Here is a 22,045-nt window from a genome sequence, read left to right on the forward strand (position 1 = left end):
CACTTCCGGGGACACGTATGACGCCGGAAACGGAAAAGATTTTTTTGCGCCAAAAAAGTCTGCGCCAAGAATGACGCAATAAAATGAAGCATTTTCAGCCCCCGCGAGCCTAACAGCCCACAGGGAAAAAAGAGTCAAATTTTTGAAGGTAAGAAAAAATGATTAATTCAAATGCATTATCCCAAATATGAAACTGACTGTCTGAAAATAAGGAATGTTGAACATTCTGAGTCAAGGCAAATAAATGTTTGAATACATATATTTAGAACTTTATAAACAAAGTGCCCAACCATAGCTTAGAGTGTCACAGAAAATAAGATTTACTTACCCCAGGACACTCATCTACATGTTTGTAGAAAGCCAAACCAGTACTGAAACGAGAATCAGTAGAGGTAATGGTATATAAATAAGAGTATATCGTCGATCTGAAAAGGGAGGTAAGAGATGAATCTCTACGACCGATAACAGAGAACCTATGAAATAGACCCCGTAGAAGGAGATCACTGCATTCAAATAGGCAATACTCTCCTCACATCCCTCTGACATTCACTGCACGCTGAGAGGAAAACCGGGCTCCAACTTGCTGCGGAGCGCATATCAACGTAGAATCTAGCACAAACTTACTTCACCACCTCCATAGGAGGCAAAGTTTGTAAAACTGAATTGTGGGTGTGGTGAGGGGTGTATTTATAGGCATTTTGAGGTTTGGGAAACTTTGCCCCTCCTGGTAGGAATGTATATTCCATACGTCACTAGCTCATGGACTCTTGCTAATTACATGAAAGAAATGTAGATATAAAATGCAATTATAATATACTAGCAGATCTTGTGTGCTGTAGTATAATTATAAAAGTGCCGCAAAACACCATAAATAAACTGGCTGTTGGACAACTACCATAGAAAAAGTTAGTTTATTCAGCAGATGAACATTGATTTAAAAAAAAACAAAAAAACTATAACAACAAAAAACCCATTGTAATATTATCTTGCAAGTGAACATTTTTGAGTATCATATATGTTCAATAACCTATATTAAATTTAAAAAAATGAAATATTCTGTGGACTAGATTCCCCTTTAGAAACATTATATATGTCACAAGTTTCAGGAATAGAGATAGTAACAACAACACAATTTGCATGTGATAAACATAATATGTTTATATTAGCTAGCCTCATAATTATATTCTGTCCCAAAGCTCTCAAGAAAGTACCAATAAGCCATTTGTTCTTAAAGGGATATTCCAGCCAAAATTGGAAACCACATGGGTGCATTTCAGTATTAAACAGAAGCATATTTGTAATACACATGCATTAGCAAAAATGCTTCTAATAAAAGTTATAGCTGTTTCAGATGTGTATTTAAGTATGCACCGTGCACAAGCATTTTAAACACAACATTTACTCAGAGAGCCTAAGGTGCTTGTACCATATGTAATGACTCAATTTGTTAATTGCTGACATGATACAAGCCATAGTGATGATCTGAGCAGCTGCAGTGTTTAAAATGCTGGTGCACTGAGAATATCTAGCTATGCTTCACATGCACAGAAAAATGCTTACACTAAAACAGTGATAACTTTTACTAGAAGCATTTTTGCCAATACATCTATATTGTAATATATGTTTATATTCAAATATGTAATTCATCTAAGTGCATTTTAATTTTGACTGGAATGTCCCTTTAAATTTCATACAAGTAGCAGATCTGCTAGAAACTGAATAGTTATCTATTTCAGATATAAGAAAACAAAAACACATGAATTTGAGAATATGGTTACTAAAATGAAACCAATAAGAGTATGAAGACAATATTGGATTGTAGGATATTAGAACAGCTTTCGGCAGTGGTGGAATTCCAAAAATTTAGCAAAAGGTTTCCTAACTTCTCTATAATACAGAACTTATACACTTTCTAAACTTTCTAAACATGAGAAACAGGTTCTGTACACTTTCTACATTTTAGTAACAGGTTCTTAAGAACTGGTGAGAACAGGCAATCTGATTACCACATTCTTACCTTCCCGTCCGGAAGTTGAACATAACCTTCAATGTCAGTAAGTGATGTTTTTCCAAATCTTCCCAATTCTCCCTGTAGCTTTAGGCCAGTAAATGTATGAGCCGTCTTCCAAAACCTGGAGAGTAAAAACACGTGCACGTTTTATTTTATTGGTCAATATATCATGTCCCATTTTTTTCCATTATTGGACTTTGTCGAACAGTGCACCATGTATTATATAATATAATAAGTGGGTTTAAACCCTAAAGATTTTATATCCTCTCCCTATTTGCTAGAATTTCTCTCCATAAAAATGCACCTATGTTTTACCATACTTAGTAATAGGATAACTGATGTACTGACCATTCTTTTTGTTATATGATAACCCAGCATGTCATGTTGCATTATATACTTACAAAAGTAATGACCACACCAATGTCAATGTAATGTGCTTCTGCTATTCTGCTGAGATTATATTTAGCAACTCAGACCGACACCATCATATTACCAGTTACCCGACTCTGTAAACACTGAAAATTTCGGCCACAGAGATATAGAACCAGAAGTTTCATTTAGTCAACCCATAATCCTATCTAACTAATCTTAATCCTTAGCATAGCCTAACATGTATTAGGGGCACTGTTGAATTCCCTTAAAGTATTACCACCTCAACTGGACGTCTACACTATGCATCTAGCACCATATCTATAACAAATTATTTTCACAAATTACATTTGAATTTGCTAATCTCTAAATTTAAATTATGACCTTTTCTTCTCTTATTAGTATTTTTTTTGTGGACTTTTTCACCTTGAATATTATCATCCTTAATACAGTACAGATCACGTGTGAGACTAGTGTGGTACTCTGTAAAGCTTTATTGTACTATTGTGATTTATGACTTACTTGATGTGCCCTGATCCACAGGTCGTGAGCTGTTCCTCATTTTCTGGAGAGAAGGTGACTTGGAATACGTCCTGTGAGAAAGCTTTAGAGCGTAACATAATCTTCTCCTGCTGCCAGTCCCAGATAGTCATCATATAATCTGGGCTGCTTCCCATGCTTGCCAAAAGTGTTCCTGACCCGTTAAAGTCTACAGAGGCATAGGCTTGCTCTGTACCTCCTAAAGTAGGAGACAACCAGGTTAGAAACATGCTTTCCTGATTGAATTCACTTTACGGAGAAAATAAAACGATAACATGGTGAATCTGTCACTGGGTGCTCTCATATCTGTTATGATACTAACCATCCAATGTAAACATATATTTACATCATGGCACAGCAGCAATACCATGTGACAGAAATGTTACCAATTATATTTTATAGTCTTAACTGCAAATCTTAATGCACACCTAGATATCTGTGTGTGTTACCAGGGACAGACACACTTATGGTGACTTCTGTCCGTCTTGAGTCACCAATCTGATTCTGTTTTATAGGTTGTGACAGCACATGACCTATTACCCTAATGGCCAATACCTGCCATTCCCATTTTGCAGGTTATTATGCACTGCTGAGATCTACTAGCCATTATCCATTACCAAGTCCTGTTGGCTATTGCCCTCCATTAATATCCTGCTACTGAGTTTGCATAGTAAATGTATGTCCTTCATTTTACTATTGAAACATTTAGTACATTTAGTATTGTATAAACGTTGAGCTTTGATTTCCAAAGATTACTAACCATGGAGTCACAGACAGGACACAGAAGGTGTTTAGCAGACAGAAACTATAAGTATTTCTGTTTTGTAGTATTTATGTTGTGAACAGTGAAACTATATTGTAATGTGCTGATAAAAGTAGCTAAACTCTATTTTAGTTACTAGATATAAAATACTTTTTGTATAAAAATTAATGTTATGTATTTCATGTTTTATAAAAGTATTTTACATGTCATTTTAATGCTTATTTATACAAAAGTTAAAGAAGGTTGTACAATACTTAAAACTAGCTGCAGAACAAATCCAGGTACCAGCAGCTGTACAAGAGCAAAAGCAGTGTAGTGACACAAATAGGATACAGTCACCACTTTGCTTTGGGGGCTCCCATAGAAGGCAAAACACTGAAAAAATAAAGAATCCCACAAGAATTCTGACTAATCTATTATAATAAAAAGAAATATAGTGAGAGATCACCAGAGAACAGACACATTAAGGACATAAGATTTAATTAAATATATATACAGTATATACACAGTATCCCACAAAAGTGAGTACACCCCTCACATTTTGTAAATATTTTATTATATCTTTTCATGTGACAACACTTAAGAAATGAATGTAAAGTAGTGAGTGTACAGCCTGTATAACAGTGTAAATTTGCTGTCCCCTCAACATAACAACACACATCCATTAATGTCTAAACCGTTGGCAACAAAAGTGAGTACACCCCTAAGTGGAAATGTCCAAATTAGGCCCAAAGTGTCAATATTTTGGATGGCCCCCATTATTTTCCAGCACTGCCTTAACCCTCTTGGGCATGGAGTTCATCAGAGCTTCACAGGTTGCCACTGGAGTCCTCTTCCACTCCTCCAACAAGACATCACAGAGCTGGTGGATGTTAGAGACCTTGTGCTCCCCCACCTTCCGTTTGAGGATGCCCCACAGAAGCTCAATAGGGTTTAGGTCTGGAGACATGCTTGGCCTGTCCATCACCTTTACTCTAACCTTCTTTAGCAAGGCAGTGGTCGTCTTGGAGGTGCGTTTGGAGTCGTTATGTTGGAATCCGAAGGGAGGGGATCATGCTCTGCTTCAGTATGGGGGATCATGTTCTACTTCAGTATGTCACAGTACATGTTGACATTCATGGTTCCCTCAATGAACTGTAGCTCTCCAGTGCCGGCAGCACTCATGCAGGCCCAGACCACGACACTCCAACCACCATGTTTGACTGTAGGCAAGACACACTTGTTTTTGTACTCCTCACCGGGTTGCCGCAACACACGCTTGACACCATCTGAACCAAAAAAGTTTATTTTGGTCTCATCGGACCACTGGACATGGTTCCAGTAATCCATGTCCTTAGTCTGCTTGTCTTTAGCAAACTGATTGCAGGCTTTCTTGTGCATCATCTTTAGAAGAGGCTTCCTTCTGGGACGAGAGCCATGCAGACCAATTTGATGCAGTGTGCGGCATATGGTCTGAGCACTGACAGGCTGACCCCCACCCCTTCAACCTCTGCAGCAATGCTGGCAGCACTCATACGTCTATTTCCCAAAGACAACCTCTGGCTATGACGCTGAGCACGTACACTCAACTTCTTTGGTCGACCATGGCGAGGCCTGTTCTGAGTGGAACCTATCCTGTGAAACCGCTATATGGTCTTGCCCACCGTGCTGCAGCTCAGTTTCAGGGTCTTGGCAATCTTCTTATAGCCTAGGCCATCTTTATGTAGAGAAACAATTTTTTTTATCAGATCCTCAGAGAGTTCTTTGCCATGAGGTGCCATGTTGAACTTCCAGTGACCAGTATGAGAGAGTATGAGAGCGATAACACCAAATTTAACACACCTGCTTCCCCATTCACACCTGAGACCTTGTAACACTAACGAGTCACATGACACCAGGGAGGGAAATTGGCTAATTGGGCCCCAATTTGGACGTTTCCACTTAGGGGTGTACTCACTTTTGTTGCCAATGGTTTAGACATTAATGGCTGTGTGTTGAGTTATTTTGAGGGGACAGCAAATCTACACTGCTATACCGGCTGTACACTCACTACTTTACATTGTAGCAAAGTGTCATTTCTTCAGTGTTGTCACATGGAAAGATAGAATAAAATATTTACAAAAATGTGAGGGGTGTACTCACTTTTGTGGTATACTGTATTTTATATAGTTTAAAAGGAAATGCACCGCGAGTATAAAATGTATGATGGATACATTTAATAAAAGCAAATCACAATAAGCATAATAGGTTTGCTATATAAACCCCCAAACTTTCATTTTGTGATTCAGACAGAGCAGCTTAGAAAAAAGGGGTTTGATGGCACCATTTTGAGTGTCAGGGTCTATTACCATCTGACTTAAATTATTTGGCCATGTAAAAATAATATCAGTGGTTGGATGGTGCTATGTATCAAGTAATAGTATTAGCCAATTTCAGCTCTAGCAACTGAACAATGTGTGTGATTTCTTGCTAATGAATTATGGTTGCAAGAGTAGGGTTATTCTAAGGATTAGCCCAGTATAATGGTATGCTAAGTATCGAGTTGCATTATGCAATCATATACATTGTTGCAACTTGATTTAGGTATTGGAAGGATATTGCACTTCTTAAAGTGAAAATCAACCCTAGTGTTTGTCAAACGCTAGGATTGACTATTAAAACAAATAAAGAGAACTTTCATTCATGAAGTATAAGATACTTCATGTAGAAAGTGACTTCATTTGTTTAACCTTTTAAGGACCACAGCACTTTTCCATTTTTGTCCGTTTGGGACCAAGGGTATTTTTACATTTCTGCAGTGTTTGTGTTTAGCTGTAATTTTCCTCTTACTCATTTACTGTACCCACACATATTATATACAGTTTTTCTCTCCATTAAAGGGACTTTCTAAAGATACCATTATTTTCATCATATCTTATAATTTACTATAAAAAAAATAATAAAATTTGAGGAAAAAATGGGGGGAAAAAACACACTTTTTCTAACTTTGACCCCCAAAATCTGTTACACATCTACAACCACAAAAAAACACCAATTCTAAATAGTTTCTAAATTTTGTCCTGAGTTTAGAAATACCCAATATTTACATGTTCTTTGCTTTTTTTGTAAGTTATAGGGCCATAAATACAAGTAGCACTTTGCTATTTCCAAACCACTTTTGTTTCAAAATTAGCGATAGTTACATTGGAACACTGATATCTTTAAGGAATCCCTGAATATCCATTGACATGTATATATTTTTATTTAGAAGACATCCCAAAGTATTGATCTAGGCCCATTTTGGTATATTTCATGCCACCATTTCACCGCCAAATGCGATCAAATAAAAAATGTGTTCACTTTTTCACAAACTTTAGGTTTCTCACTGACATTATTTACAAACAGCTTGTGCAATTATGGCACAAATGGTTGTAAATGCTTCTCTGGGATCCCCTTTGTTCAGAAATAGCAGACATATATGGCTTTGCCGTTGCTTTTTGGTAATTAGAAGGCCACTAAATGCCACTGCGCACCACACGTGTATTATGACCAGCAGTAAAGGGGTTAATTAGGGAGCTTGCAGGGAGCTTGTAGGGTTAATTTTAGCTTTAGTGTAGTGTAGAACACAACCCCAAGTATTGATCTAGGCCCATTTTGGTATATTTCATGCCACCATTTCACCGCCAAATGCGATCAAATTAAAGAAATTGTTCACTTTTTCACAAATTTTTTCACAATTTTAGGTTTCTCACTGAAATTATTTACAAACAGCTTGTGCAATTATGGCACAAATGATTGTTTGTAAATGCTTCTCTGGGATCCCCTTTGTTCAAAAATAGCAGACATATATGGCTTTTGCGTTGCTTTTTGGTAATTAGAAGGCTGCTAAATGCCACTGCGCACCACACGTATATTATGCCCAGCAGCGAAAGGGTTAATTAGGGAGCTTGTAGGGTTAATTTTAGTTTCAGTTTAGTGTAGTAGAAAACCCAAAGTATTGATCTAGGCCCATTTTGGTATATTTCATGCCACCATTTCACCGCCAAATGCGATCAAATAAAAAATTTGTTCACTTTTTCACAAACTTTAGGTTTCTCACTGAAATTATTTACAAACAGCTTGTGCAATTATGGCACAAATGGTTGTAAATGCTTCTCTGGGATCCCCTTTGTTCAGAAATAGCAGACACATATGGCTTTGGCATTGCTTTTTGGTAATTAGAAGGCCACTAAATGCCGCTGCGCATCACTCGTGTATTATGTCTCGCAGTGAAGGGGTTAATTAGGTAGCTTGTAGGGAACTTGAAGGATTAATTTTAGCTTTAGTGTAGAGATCAGCCTCCCACCTGACACATCACACTCCCTGATCACTCCCAAACAGCTCTCTTTCCTCCCCCACCCCACAATTGTCCCCGCCATCTTAAAGGGACACTGTACCCAAATTTTTTCTTATGTAATTCAGAAAGAGCATGCAATTTTAAGCAACTTTCTAATTTACTCCTATTATAAATTTTTCTTTGTTCTCTTGCTATCATTATTTGAAAAAGAAGGCATCTAAGCTTTTTTTTTTGTTTCAGTACTCTGGACAGCACTTTTTTATTGGTGGATGAATTTATCCACCAATCAGCAAGGAAAACCCAGGTTGTTCACCAAAAATGGGCCGGCATCTTAATTTACATTCTTGCATTTCAAATAAAGATACCAAGAAAATGAAGAAAATTTGATAATATGAGTAAATTAGAAAGTTGCTTAAAATTTCATGCTCAATCTGAATCACAAAATATTTTTTTTGGGTACAGTGTCCCTTTAAGTACTGGCAGAAAGTCTGCCAGTACTAAAATAAAAGTTTTTTTTGTTTTATTTTTATTTTTTAAAAGCCATATTCTGCTGTGTAGGATCCCCCCTTAGCCCCCAACCTCCCTGATCCCCCCACAAACAGCTCTCTAACCCTCCCCCTCTACCTTATTTGCGCCATCTTGGGTTTACAGTTTACAATAAAATGTTTATTTTTTCCCTATTTTTCTGTAGTGTAGCTTCCCCCCCCAAAGACCAACCCCCCACCCCCTCCCAGATCCCTTAGATCCCAAATCCCTCCCTCCTCTCTCCCACTTTAGTTTTAAAAATGTTCCATAGTGTAGCAGTTCCTGCCCGCTGCTCCCCCGGCCGCCGCCCCCCGTCTCCCACAAACCAACGATCACGGCCATCGATGTCCGATGCAGAGAGGGCCACAGAGTGGCTCTCTCTGCATCGGATGGCTAAGAAGTGTTATTGCAGGATGCCTCGATATCGAGGCATCACTGCAATAACATGAAAGCGTCTGGAAGCGAACAGAATCGCTTCCACCACTTTCAAAGACCAACGACGTATGGGGCTACGTCGTCGGTCGCTAACTGCATTTTTTTGCAGGATGTACCCCATACGTCGTTGGTCATTAAGGGGTTAAACTGATTGTCGTTCTGAGCTGCTAAGGAAGCCCACGGCAGATTGCTGTTTTCCAATAGCCATACAGTAAATCTGAAAACGTCACCTTTTAGCAAAAAATGTGTTGGAAAAGTATAGTTAGCTAGTAACCTGTTATAATGATTTACTGTAGTTCAAGACATCAATTATTAGCTGCATCATAAGTGATAAAGTCTAGCTTTTTAACCATATGTGTAAGGCAATTCAATCAAAAAACAATAGTGAGAAAACCTAGTACCTGACAAGAATTAAATAACGTCCCATCTCAAGTATACTGTACAAACAGGAGCAATATCAAACAAACAGTCTAGGTTGTGGACAGATGTCGAAATAAAGTTCAGACAATGAGGCAGTGGTGCATAATACAGGAATATGCAGATTTTTAGAATGATACAGTCTCACCTCTGCTTTGGGCTTCACACAGTATTCCGCTGTTTTCACCTTGAGGTCACAGAATTACCGCTGGGTTTCCGCACACTCGCACCCACCAGGGGGGGCGTGTACAGTGCTGTATCAGATATAATCCACAGAACGTTCCATAAATCTTCACACTCACTTGCCGCTTGCCGGGAAATCAGCCGAATCACTCCTTCAGAGGATCAGAAGCATACCGCCCACCAGGGGGCGTGTCCAGGACTCTACCGGACGATCCTCCAATCCGAGTGCTCGACTGTATTTCGTCACACCCGTTGTCCACCAATCCAAGGACTGCAGCCTGGAACCATAGGAATCCTCCGTTAGGGTAGACGGAACTTTAACACCGAACCGGCTTTTCACATATGTGATAATGGGATCTCCCAGATGCCGCTTGACCAATACAGATCCAGTGGTTGCTCCCAGGAAAGCAGAGAAGTGGACGAGGCATGGGACTAACGCTCTCCAGGCAAAAGTATAGAGTCCACCAAAGAAAGCAAGTGAGAGCGTTAGTGTAAAAATACAATATAACCTTTATTGGTATATATAAAATAGGACAACACAGTGTCAAAAGAGCAGAGATGGGGCACCTCTGGCTGGCAGGCTTACGCGTTTCGGCATAGCCGTAATCATAGCATACACTAACGCTCTCACTTGCTTTCTTTGGTGGACTCTAAGGCAATTCAATTCCACATTAGGATATCACTCATCAAATATAGGATTATATTAAGTTAGGCTGAGCCACCATACTTATATCCGGATAATAATGACTTGGTAAACTGAAGTACACATGTTTACAAAATGCTGCTAAAAAGTCAATGATAACCGCTCCTCACGGCTGTTGCGCCAAGATTATAATAATTATTAGAAGTAAACTGGCATATGTAGGCTCATAACCACTGCAAGTGGAGCTCCCACCAGCCCACTCCCCTCCTTGTCATGTTTCCCCGGACACCCGGCTTTATCAAAAATTCAGACGGAGCTCATCATTTAAAAAGGTTTCCAATTTCCTTCTATTATCAAATTTGCTTTGTTCCCATGATATTCTGTGTTGAGGCGATACCTAGGTAGCATCTGGAGCACAACGTGACAGGACATAGTGCTGCCCTCTCTCTTCAAGCAAATAGAATAACATTCTTGCAAAAATGCTGCCATATAGTGCTCCAGACACGTGCACGCTCCCTGCTTTTCAAGAAAAGATACAAAGAGAATGAAGAAAAGTTGATGATAGAGGTAAAGTAGAAAGTTGTTAAAAATGCCGTGCTCTATCACAATCATGAAAGAAAAATGTTGTGTTTCATGTCCCTTTAACTTCTAACTTCACATTCACTACCTTAAAGGGACATGAAAGTCAAAATTACATTTTGAAGTTTCAGACAGAGCATGTGAGTCTTACACCGTTTTACATTCCCTTCTGTTATCCTCAACAGCAGCAATGCACTAGTGGGAGCTAACTGGGGACATTTGTCTTTTGTGACTTAAAAGGATAGGAAACCTAAAACAAGTTATACAATTTACGTCTATTATCAATTTGCTTTGTCCCAATGAAATTCTGTGTTGAAGAGATACCTAGGTAGGTGTATGGTGCACTATAGAAATAGTGTCGCAATTTAGTGCTCTTGCAAATGGATAACATTCCAGACACAAGCACGCTCCTGAGCTTATAACAAAAGATACCAAGAGAATGAAGAACATTTGATAATAGAAGTAAATTAGAAAGTTGTTTAAAACTGCATGTTCTCTCGGAGGATGTATACGCTGTGCAACACATATGGCCCTAATGTATTTGATTCAAAATACTGGACCTCTCTCCAATCTAAACTGCTAGCCTATTCGGAAGGGTGTTTAATCCTGGGTGGAGATTTCAACATGGCACCACAAAGCCCAATTGATAGGTTAAGACAAGACGTCAAACAGTTGAAACAAAAGAAAGATAATTTAGAGTGCAAGATGTTTAAAAGAATCATGCAAAATTTAGCGTTGCGAGATGTTTGGAGATACCAAAACCCTTCTATTCAGAGTTTTACCTGTTTTTCGAAGGCACACAAAACACTCTCTAGAATAGACATATTTTTAATTGACGAACATATGTTAATGAACGGGGTAAAATCAGACATATTGTCAATTCTTCTTTCAGATCATGCACCAATTGTTCTTGAATTTCAGCTATCATATTCACGTTCTGCTTCATCGCGATTCTTCTTTCCCTATTTCTTAATGTCAGAAATAAAATTTAAGAACTGGCTTATAAACAAATATAAGGAATATGTACATTTTAACAAAGAACATTTGAGCTGTCCTGAGTTATTCTGGGACACTGCGAAAGCGGTAATGAGAGGGGAAATACTCTCATATAGTATCGCTTTACAAAAAAAAATTAGATCCAGCGAAAGAGAGTTAGGTCAACGGTTAACTAATACCTATAACCAGTATCTGCTAGACAAAACACCATTAAACTGGGCGAAATATGTTAAGGTAAAAAATGAAAGAGATACTTTTGTATTATCACAAGAAACACAAAGAGAATTAAGAATGCAGGCTAAATTATATAGATACGGGAATAAATCGGGTAAGATGTTAGCTAAATTAATCAAAAATGAGAAAAAACAACCTGTAATAGAGAAACTGCATAATAAAGGATTACAAACTTCCAAACCTGATGAAATTTTAAATATATTTTATGAATATTATCAGGAGCTTTATTCATTTAAAACAAGCGATTCGCAGAAATCTTTGGATTTCTGGAGAGACATTACGTATCCGACAATTACAGTAGAAATGTCTAATAGTCTAAACGCTCCCATCTCTATAGAAGAAATAGAGAAGATAATATCTGAGCTCTCTCTAAATAAGGCAGCAGGTCCAGATGGTCTCCCTAGTGAATTCTATAAGATTCTGTCTAGTGAAATTTCCCCACATCTTTGCACTCTTTTTAATAGTTTCTTCACAAAGGGTAATTCGATCTCTCCATCATTCTCTAGTTCATATACAACTCTGATACTAAAGGGCGGAAAGGACCCTAACTGTAAAGAATCTTACAGACCAATCGCTTTGTTAAATGCCGATTATAAAATCCTCACTGCAATTTTAGCGTCTAGACTGCAAGGGATTCTTCCAGAAATCATTCATACTGACCAATCAGGCTTTTTAAATAATCGTAATTCGGCCGCAAAAATTAGAGAAGCATTGTTAGTGACAGAATATTTTGAGGTTACACCTAGTAGCGGGGGGGAGGACATACCTGACCTTGCTATCATCTCCATCGACGCTGAAAAAGACTTCGATTCAATATTTCACGAACATATTAAAACATCATTAAGGCGTTTCGGTTTCGGAGGTAATTTTCTTGAATTTATCGGAAATTTATAAAAACAATCTTCTACAAAACTGATAGTGAATAACACTACTTCCTCTTCTATCTCTCTAGGTAGAGGGATAAGACAGGGGTGTCCTCTCTCCCCACTCTTATTCAATATCTCCATTGAACCCTTGGCAATTAAAATTCGCCATCTCTTGGATGGTATAAGAATTCGTAATACTGAAATAAAAGTAGGTCTGTATGCAGATGACCTTCTGCTTTACCTGGCAAATACCAAATTGAATTTACCAAAACTTTTCCAGATACTGGAACAATTCAGATCATTCTCTGGATATAAAGTAAACATGGCTAAATCAGAGATACTCTGGCTTAGGAAGAATAATACTTCTATATTGGAAACCCCCTTTCATCAAGTAACAGACTCTTTTAAATATTTAGGGATTCACATTCCGACAAGAATTTCAGATCTATACGCGCTCAATATCCCCCCAGTAGTTAAAACGATTAAGGAAAAGCTCCTGATCTGGCAAAAACTTCCATTATCACTCTCTGGAAGGATAGCTCTTTTTAAGATGGCCCTCCTCCCAAAATTACTGTATATACTTCAAAATACACCAATAATCCTCTTAGGGAAAGATATTCGATCGATTAATACCTCTCTTATTCAGTTCTTGTGGCAGAACAAAAGGTCAAAGATATCCCTTATGAAACTGACGGCACCAAGAGAGAGTGGAGGTCTTGCTCTACCGGATATAAGGTTTTACAACTTTTCCTTTCTAGCTCGGATTGTAGTAGACTGGATCTCGTCTAATAATTATGTACTGAACAATGACCTTGAGTCTAGTGTGTGTCATCCGTACTCTCCAGTTGCGTTAATACATCTAGAACTTAAAGACATCCCAGCAGAAATTAAAAAATTTAAAACCATTTTTAACCCACTCAAAGCCTGGCATAAAATAGCATCGTCTTTAACTATTAATAATAAAGTCTCTTATCTTTTGCCTATAATAGGTAACCCCATATTTCAAGACGGCCTGGATTCGGAGGTATTTAGAAAATGGCACACTGCTGGATTAACAAAGGTAATGCAAACTATAGACCAAGAAGGGAAATGTATAAAAACATTTCAGAAATTAAAAATGGACTTTGATCTGTCCAACAAGGACTTCTTTGCATATTTGCAACTAAGACACTTTGTCCAGGATTTGGTCAGGAGAGAGGGCTGGGATTGGGGATTGGGTACATTGGAGAATTGGTTGGTTTTAACAAGAAATGGTCATATGTCGATTGCGCCGTGTTATCATCTTCTGAGTACAAATAAAGGGGCTTCAATATTGGCAAACATGGTTGTTTATTGGGATATATTAATCCCTCAGAATAATATTGAAAGGAAAACTATTCAATTATCAATTACGAAAATTGCCCAAGTAACACTATCTGCAACCTGGAGAGAGGCGCATGTAAAGCTTTTGCATGGGGCATACTTTACCCCTAGGAGAGGTTTCAAATGTACCAATATAGGGTTTAATAAATGTCCTAAATGCTCGCTCCAGGCAGCTGATTTAGCACATATGTTCTGGTATTGCCCAAAGATTAAAAATCTATGGGCTAAGGTCGAATACTGGCTCAAAAATGTGCTAAAGATAACAGGTCTTACATTAACATTATATCAGATAATATTTTGTCTTAGGAAAGAATCTGGTAGACAAAATAACGAAGGAATAATAATATCAACAATTCTCGCTACTAGATATTTAATTTGTAAAAAGTGGAAAAGTCCTGCAATTCCAAGCATCCCTGAGATTAAAAATAGCATAAAAAAGCAATGTATTTTAGAGCAGAGAGATGCGGACCTAAACAACGATCAGGACATTAAAAGATTTTTTGATAAATGGGCAGTCTTTTTAAGGATATTCCCTGTGGCAGAAATTAATCATATAATCTTTCCCTTCAGGAATACAGAAATTGTTTTTCTATGGAATTGGTAAGCTTAAGGAAGAGGTAGTGGTTGAGTTGGGTTTCTTTTTTTTTTTTTTTTTTTTTCTCCCTTTTCCCTTCCTCTTGAGATTGTGGCTTAGGTAGATCGCCTCTCCGCATGGGGGGGGGGAGGGAGGGGAGGGTCCAGGGAAGGTTGAAAATATCTAAAAACTCCAAGAAATGTTATTGAGTAGATTGATTATGTTATACTAATACGCTGATTAGTTAAAATATACTAGTATGCATAATTAAATATAGTATTATGTGAATGAACATATGTATAATTTCTTTTGATTATGATTATGTGTTCAAATTTTGTTTATATTGGTTCATGGATAATGTCTTGGATTATAAATAAAAGTTAAAAAAAAACAAACTGCATGTTCTATCTGAATCATGAAAGAATTTTTTTGGGTTTCATGTCCCATTAACCAATTAAGATATGTGTGTATGTGTATGTATGTGTATATATATATATATATATATATATATATATATATATATATATATATATATAATGTGCGGTACTTTACTTATCATACCAAACGACATATATATACTTTGCTTATCGTACCACATGATATATATATATATATATATATATATATATATATACGATCAATGCTCAGGTTCCATATGAAGGCAGATGCCAGATTGTCATAAACAGTGACACTGCTGGAGCCGGCGAGAGGGTATTGTGTGTATGTGTATATATATAACATAATTTATGCTTACCTGATAAATTTATTTCTCTTGTAGTGTGTTCAGTCCACGGGTCATCCATTACTTATGGGATATATTCTCCTTCCCAACAGGAAGTTGCAAGAGGATCACCCAAGCAGAGCTGCTATATAGCTCCTCCCCTCACATGTCATATCCAGTCATTCGACCGAAACAAGACGAGAAAGGAGAAACTATAAGGTGCAGTGGTGACTGGAGTTATAATTTTAAAATTTAGAACCTGCCTTAAAAAAAGACAGGGTGGGCCGTGGACTGAACACACTACAAGAGAAATAAATTTATCAGGTAAGCATAAATTATGTTTTCTCTTGTTAAGTGTGACAGACCCTTCTGTCAGGACTGAAAGAGTTAACTGTGTTTAGCTTTAAGAATCTAATTTCTAAAGACAGGTTTTCTGGCCCCAGCTATTGTGTGCTATAATTACATTTAAGTAATAAACAGGCCATTGTTTAATCACCCTCAGAGAACAGACGCTAGGTTATAAGACAAGCCAAATGTGTTTAAGTTGTTATCTGCCTAAGTAAAGTATTTAAGTAATATAATTCTATTGTATCATGTCAAGGGCGCTTCTCCCTTTTATCTAATGTACAACATTCTTTCAACCCCCATCTGAGGGGGGGTCAAAAACCTGTATAAATCTGTGTGCTGCCTTCAAATAAAGTTGTCATTCTGTTTTAAACCTGAAACTGGCTGGGTTGTGAATTGCTGATTGTCTATGCAGGACATTGTTCATCTGGGGTTAACCCTTGGTACACAGTTGGTACCGTAACATTGGTGGCAAGCGACGGGAGAATCCTTATCGCCCAGAAGAGCAACTACACAAGCCAGTAACCTCAGGAAGAGGGGGATTATTACAATACTGACTAAGATGGAAAGAGTACCAGGGACAGAAGGAACCAATGGGCCCAGCATATCAGACAGAACCCCTGAAGAAGCAAGCTTTGATCGGGCGGTTAAAATAAGACTGGCATATTATGGCCCCAACCCATCTGCCGAAATTATCGACCGGGTCATAGCAGCTGTGGAGGCCAACCTACTTCGCCAAAGCGGCGCTGCAGCAGCCCAAGTCACAGCAACCCCAGTGGAAAAGGGAAAAGTAAATTTTGCAGCTTTTAAAAACTTCCTGGAAACAGAAGGAGAGATTGATGGGTACCTTGCAGATTTTGAGAGGCAATGTGCACTACACAAGGTACCCGCAGAGGACTGGGTCACGATATTATCCGGAAAATTATCCGGCCGGGCCAGTGAGGCTTTTCGGGCCATTCCAGATGAGGAAGTCGGGGATTATAATACTGTAAAAGAGGCTCTGCTCTCCAGGTATGCGGTTACACCGGAGGCATACCGGAGGCGGTTCAGAGACACTGTTAAAGTAGCTGGAGATTCCTACCTTGAGTGGGCATGTAAGGTGCACCACACAGCAGCTCACTGGATAGCGGGGTGCCAAGCCGTATCTGGGGAAGAGGTGCTGCAGCTATTCCTGTTGGAACATTGCTTCGACAAGTTACCCGCAGGAGTTCGAGAGTGGGTTCGGGACCGTAAACCCTCCACCCTGCAGGAAGCGGCTCGCTTGGCAGATGAGTATACGGATGCCCGCAAACTGGACACTGCTACCACTAAGCCCCCTGCTAGAGTGGAGTACAGACCCCCAGTCACCCCAGCAGCTGCCAGTTACCAACCCCCGGCGCACCGCTATACCACACGGCCTCTGGCCACGAACTACCCTCAGAGAGCCCGGTTCAATTCGCGGGGCTACTCACAACCGATTCGGTGCTTTGGATGTAAGCAACTAGGGCACAAAAGACCAGAGTGTCCCCTAAACGCAGCGAACCAAGCACAGTCCTGGAGAAGACCCGCTAGCGGAATCCCACGTAATCCTCAGCCTGCGGCCCGCTACGTAGAGGCGCAAGAATGCTGGGGCATCCTACATGAGGCAGACCTTGTGCAAGCTGCCCACCGGAATAACCGGCAACTGGTTAAAGTGAATGGGAAGGAGGTCAGTGGTCTATGGGATACTGGTGCTACCATGACCTTGCTTCGAAAGAACTTGGTGTCTGAGAAACAGCACACAGGAGACACTGTGGCTGTGAGGGTAGCAGGGGGCACTGTGTTCCGCCTACCTGTTGCCAGGGTACATTTGGATTGGGGAGTGGGCGCTAGACCTGTGAATGTGGGGGTCATGAAGGATTTACCAGCTGATGTTCTCCTTGGAAATACCTTGGTCCCCCTTGTTTCTGCCTATGCTCCCATGGGTCCCGCTGATGTTAACCCTGTGACTACCCGTGCTCAGATCCGTGCAGCAGAGACTGACCCCCCTGCTGCTAAGCCCCAGGACGCTGAGCTCAGTAAATCTCTATCCGCTATTGATATGTGGGAGTCACGTTACAATGCGCTGATGAAGGAGAAGAGTCACGTAGAGGATGAAATGGTCACGTTAAATAATCATGTAACAGTGCTAGCAGGAGAGAAGAGGAGTGCAGAGGAAAAAGCACGTTTAGAACAGGAATCTCTGCTAGACAAGCTGCACCGACAGACTGCAGAAAACACCAGCTTGAGAGTGGAACATGAAACATTAAGGACAAACTTAGTGACACTGGAGGAGAAGCTGACGCTGGCTCATAGGGAGGTGCAGCAACTCAAGGGCACCCTATGTCAGTATGAAGGGATTGTGGATACCTATAAAGAGCAGGTACAAAAACCACGTAAAGAAGCCGATGATATTTTGAAGGACTGTTTAGCCCTAGTCGGGGCACTGAAGAGGTTGAACCCTTATTTATACAGACAGGGATTCTCTCTCATAACGGGAATACAGATGGATTGTCCCAGCAAACTGACATGCCTACCACCTCCTAGTCCGGTCATCCCCAGGTTGACCCGCAAAAGGGTCAAGCCGGGTCTGCCGGAGTGTTCCACAAGGGGGGAGCTATGTGACAGACCCTTCTGTCAGGACTGAAAGAGTTAACTGTGTTTAGCTTTAAGAATCTAATTTCTAAAGACAGGTTTTCTGGCCCCAGCTATTGTGTGCTATAATTACATTTAAGTAATAAACAGGCCATTGTTTAATCACCCTCAGAGAACAGACGCTAGGTTATAAGACAAGCCAAATGTGTTTAAGTTGTTATCTGCCTAAGTAAAGTATTTAAGTAATATAATTCTATTGTATCATGTCAAGGGCGCTTCTCCCTTTTATCTAATGTACAACATTCTTTCAACCCCCATCTGAGGGGGGGTCAAAAACCTGTATAAATCTGTGTGCTGCCTTCAAATAAAGTTGTCATTCTGTTTTAAACCTGAAACTGGCTGGGTTGTGAATTGCTGATTGTCTATGCAGGACATTGTTCATCTGGGGTTAACCCTTGGTACACAGTTGGTACCGTAACATTAAGTGTGTTCAGTCCACGGATCATCCATTACTTATGGGATACCAATACCAAAGCTAAGTACACGGATGATGGGAGGGACAAGGCAGGAACATTAAACAGAAGGAACCACTGCCTGTAGAACCTTTCTCCCAAAACCAGCCTCCGAAGAAGCGAAAGTGTCAAATTTGGAAAATTTGGAAAAAGTATGAAGTGAAGACCAAGTTGCAGCCTTGCAAATCTGTTCAACAGAGGCCTCATTCTTAAAGGCCCAGGTGGAAGCCACAGCTCTAGTGGAATGAGCTGTAATTCTTTCAGGAGGCTGCTGTCCAGCAGTCTCATAGGCTAAACGTATTATGCTACAAAGCCAAAAAGAGAGAGAGGTAGCCGAAGCCTTTTGACCTCTCCTCTGTCCAGAGTAAACGACAAACAGAGAAGAAGTTTGTCTAAAATCTTTAGTTGCCTGTAAGTAGAACTTCAGAGCACGGACCACGTCTAGATTATGCAAAAGACGTTCCTTCTTTGAAGAAGGATTAGGACATAAAGATGGAACAACAATCTCTTGATTGATATTCCTGTTAGAAACAACCTTAGGTAAAAACCCAGGTTTAGTACGCAGAACTACCTTATCTAAATGAAAGATCAGATAAGGAGAATCACAATGTAAGGCAGATAACTCAGATACTCTTCGAGCAGAGGAAATAGCCATCAAAAACAAAACTTTCCAAGATAAAAGCTTAATATCAATGGAATGAAGGGGTTCAAACGGAACACCCTGAAGAACTTTAAGAACCAAGTTTAAGCTCCACTGAGGAGCAACAGCTTTAAACACAGGCTTAATTCTAGCCAAAGCCTGACAAAAGGCCTGGACGTCTGGATGCTCCGCCAGACGTTTGTGTAAAAGAATAGACAGAGCTGAAATCTGTCCCTTTAGCGAACTAGCGGATAAACCCTTTTCTAAACCCTCTTGTAGAAAAGCTAATATCCTAGGAATCCTAACCTTACTCCATGAGTAACTCTTGGATTCGCACCAATATAAATATTTACACCATATCTTATGGTAAATTTTTCTTGTCACAGGTTTCTGAGCCTGTATTAATGTATCAATAACCGAATCCGAAAACCCACGCTTTGATAGAATCAAGCGTTCAATTTCCAGGCAGTCAGCCTCAGAGAAATTAGGTTTGGATGGTTGAAAGGACCCTGAATTAGAAGGTCCTGCCTCAGAGGAAGAGATCATAGTGGACAGGACGACATGTCCACTAGGTCTGCATACCAGGTCCTGCGTGGCCACGCAGGCGCTATCAGAATTACCGATGCCCTCTCCTGTTTGATCCTGGTAATCAGCCGAGGTAGCAACGGAAATGGTGGAAACACATAAGCTATGTTGAAAACCCAAGGGGCTGCTAATGCATCTACCAGCACCGCTCCCGGGTCCCTGGACCTGGATCCGTAACAAGGAAGCTTCGCGTTCTGGCGAGATGCCATGAGATCCAGATCCGGTTTGCCCCAACGACGAATCAGTTGAGCAAATACCTCCGGGTGAAGTTCCCACTCTCCCGGATGAAAAGTCTGGCGACTTAGGAAATCCGCCTCCCAGTTCTCTACGCCTGGGATGTGAATCGCTGACAGGTGGCAAGAGTGAGACTCTGCCCAGCGAATTATCTTCGAGACTTCCAACATCGCTAGGGAACTCCTGGTTCCCCCTTGATGATTGATGTAAGCCACAGTCGTGATATTGTCCGACTGAAATCTGATGAACCTCAGCTTTGCTAACTGAGGCCAAGCCAGAAGAGCATTGAATATTGCTCTTAATTCTAGAATGTTTATTGGGAGGAGTTTCTCCTCCTGAGTCCACGATCCCTGAGCCTTCAGGGAATTCCAGACTGCTCCCCAGCCTAGAAGGCTGGCATCCGTTGTTACAATCGTCCAATCTGGCCTGCGAAAGGTCATTCCTTTGGACAGATGAACCGGTGACAACCACCAGAGAAGCGAATCTCTGGTCTCCTGGTCCAGATTTAGCAAAGGGGACAGATCTGAGTAATCCCCGTTCCATTGACTGAGCATGCATAGTTGCAGCGGTCTGAGATGCAGGCGCGCAAATGGCACTATGTCCATTGCCGCTACCATTAAGCCGATTACCTCCATGCACTGAGCTACCGATGGGCTTGGAATGGAATGAAGGACACGGCAAGCATTGAGAATCTTTGATAACCTGGACTCCGTCAGGTAAATCTTCATCTCTACAGAATCTATAAGAGTCCCTAGAAAAGGAACCCGTGTGAGTGGTAACAGAGAACTCTTTTCCACGTTCACTTTCCACCCATGCGACCTCAGAAATGCTAGAACTATCTCTGTATGAGACTTTGCATTCTGAAAACTTGACGCTTGTATCAGAATGTCGTCTAGGTACGGAGCCACCGCTATGCCTCGTGGTCTTAGTACCGCCAGAAGTGAGCCCAGAACCTTCGTAAAAATTCTCGGGGCCGTGGCTAACCCGAAGGGAAGAGCCACAAACTGGTAATGCCTGTCTAGAAAGGCAAACCTCAGGTACCGATAATGATCTTTGTGAATCGGTATATGAAGGTAAGCATCCTTTAAGTCCACCGTGGTCATATATTGACCCTCTTGGATCATGGGTAGGATGGTTCGAATGGTTTCCATCTTGAACGATGGTACCCTTAGGAATTTGTTTAAGATTTTTAAGTCCAAGATTGGTCTGAAGGTTCCCTCTTTTTTGGGAACCACAAATAGATTTGAGTAAAATCCTTGTCCCTGTTCCGATCGCGGAACTGAGTGGATCACCCCCATAATTAAGAGGTCTTGTACACATTGTAGAAATGCCTCTCTCTTTACTAGGTTTGTCGATAACCTCGAAAGATGGAACCTCCCTTGTGGAGGAGAGGATTTGAAATCCAGAAGGTATCCCTGAGATATAATCTTTAACGTCCAGGGATCCTGCACATCTCTTGCCCAAGCCTGGGCAAAGAGAGAAAGTCTGCCCCCCACTAAATCCGTCTCTGGATAGGGGAACCTGACTTCATGCTGTCTTAGGGGCGGGAGTAGGCTTTCTGGCCTGCTTGCCTTTGTTCCATGACTGGTTGCCTTTCCAACCTTGTCTGTAACGAGCAGTAGTTC

General features: G+C 40.3%; 1 protein-coding gene across 1 annotated transcript in view; it reads right to left on the reverse strand.

Annotated features, from left to right (window-relative positions):
* Window positions 1-22,045, reverse strand: part of CFAP44 (cilia and flagella associated protein 44) — a 296,056-nt gene that overhangs the window by 232,363 nt on the left and 41,648 nt on the right. The window contains exons 7-8 of the mRNA XM_053705145.1: window positions 2,903-3,119; window positions 2,018-2,132 (exon numbers count right to left, since the gene is read on the reverse strand). Coding sequence (XP_053561120.1) covers window positions 2,018-2,132; window positions 2,903-3,119 — 332 coding nt within the window. The remainder of the gene's footprint in view (window positions 1-2,017; window positions 2,133-2,902; window positions 3,120-22,045) is intronic.

The sequence above is a fragment of the Bombina bombina genome, chromosome 3 (genome assembly GCF_027579735.1).
Source record: "Bombina bombina isolate aBomBom1 chromosome 3, aBomBom1.pri, whole genome shotgun sequence".
Taxonomy (NCBI): Eukaryota; Metazoa; Chordata; class Amphibia; order Anura; family Bombinatoridae; genus Bombina; species Bombina bombina.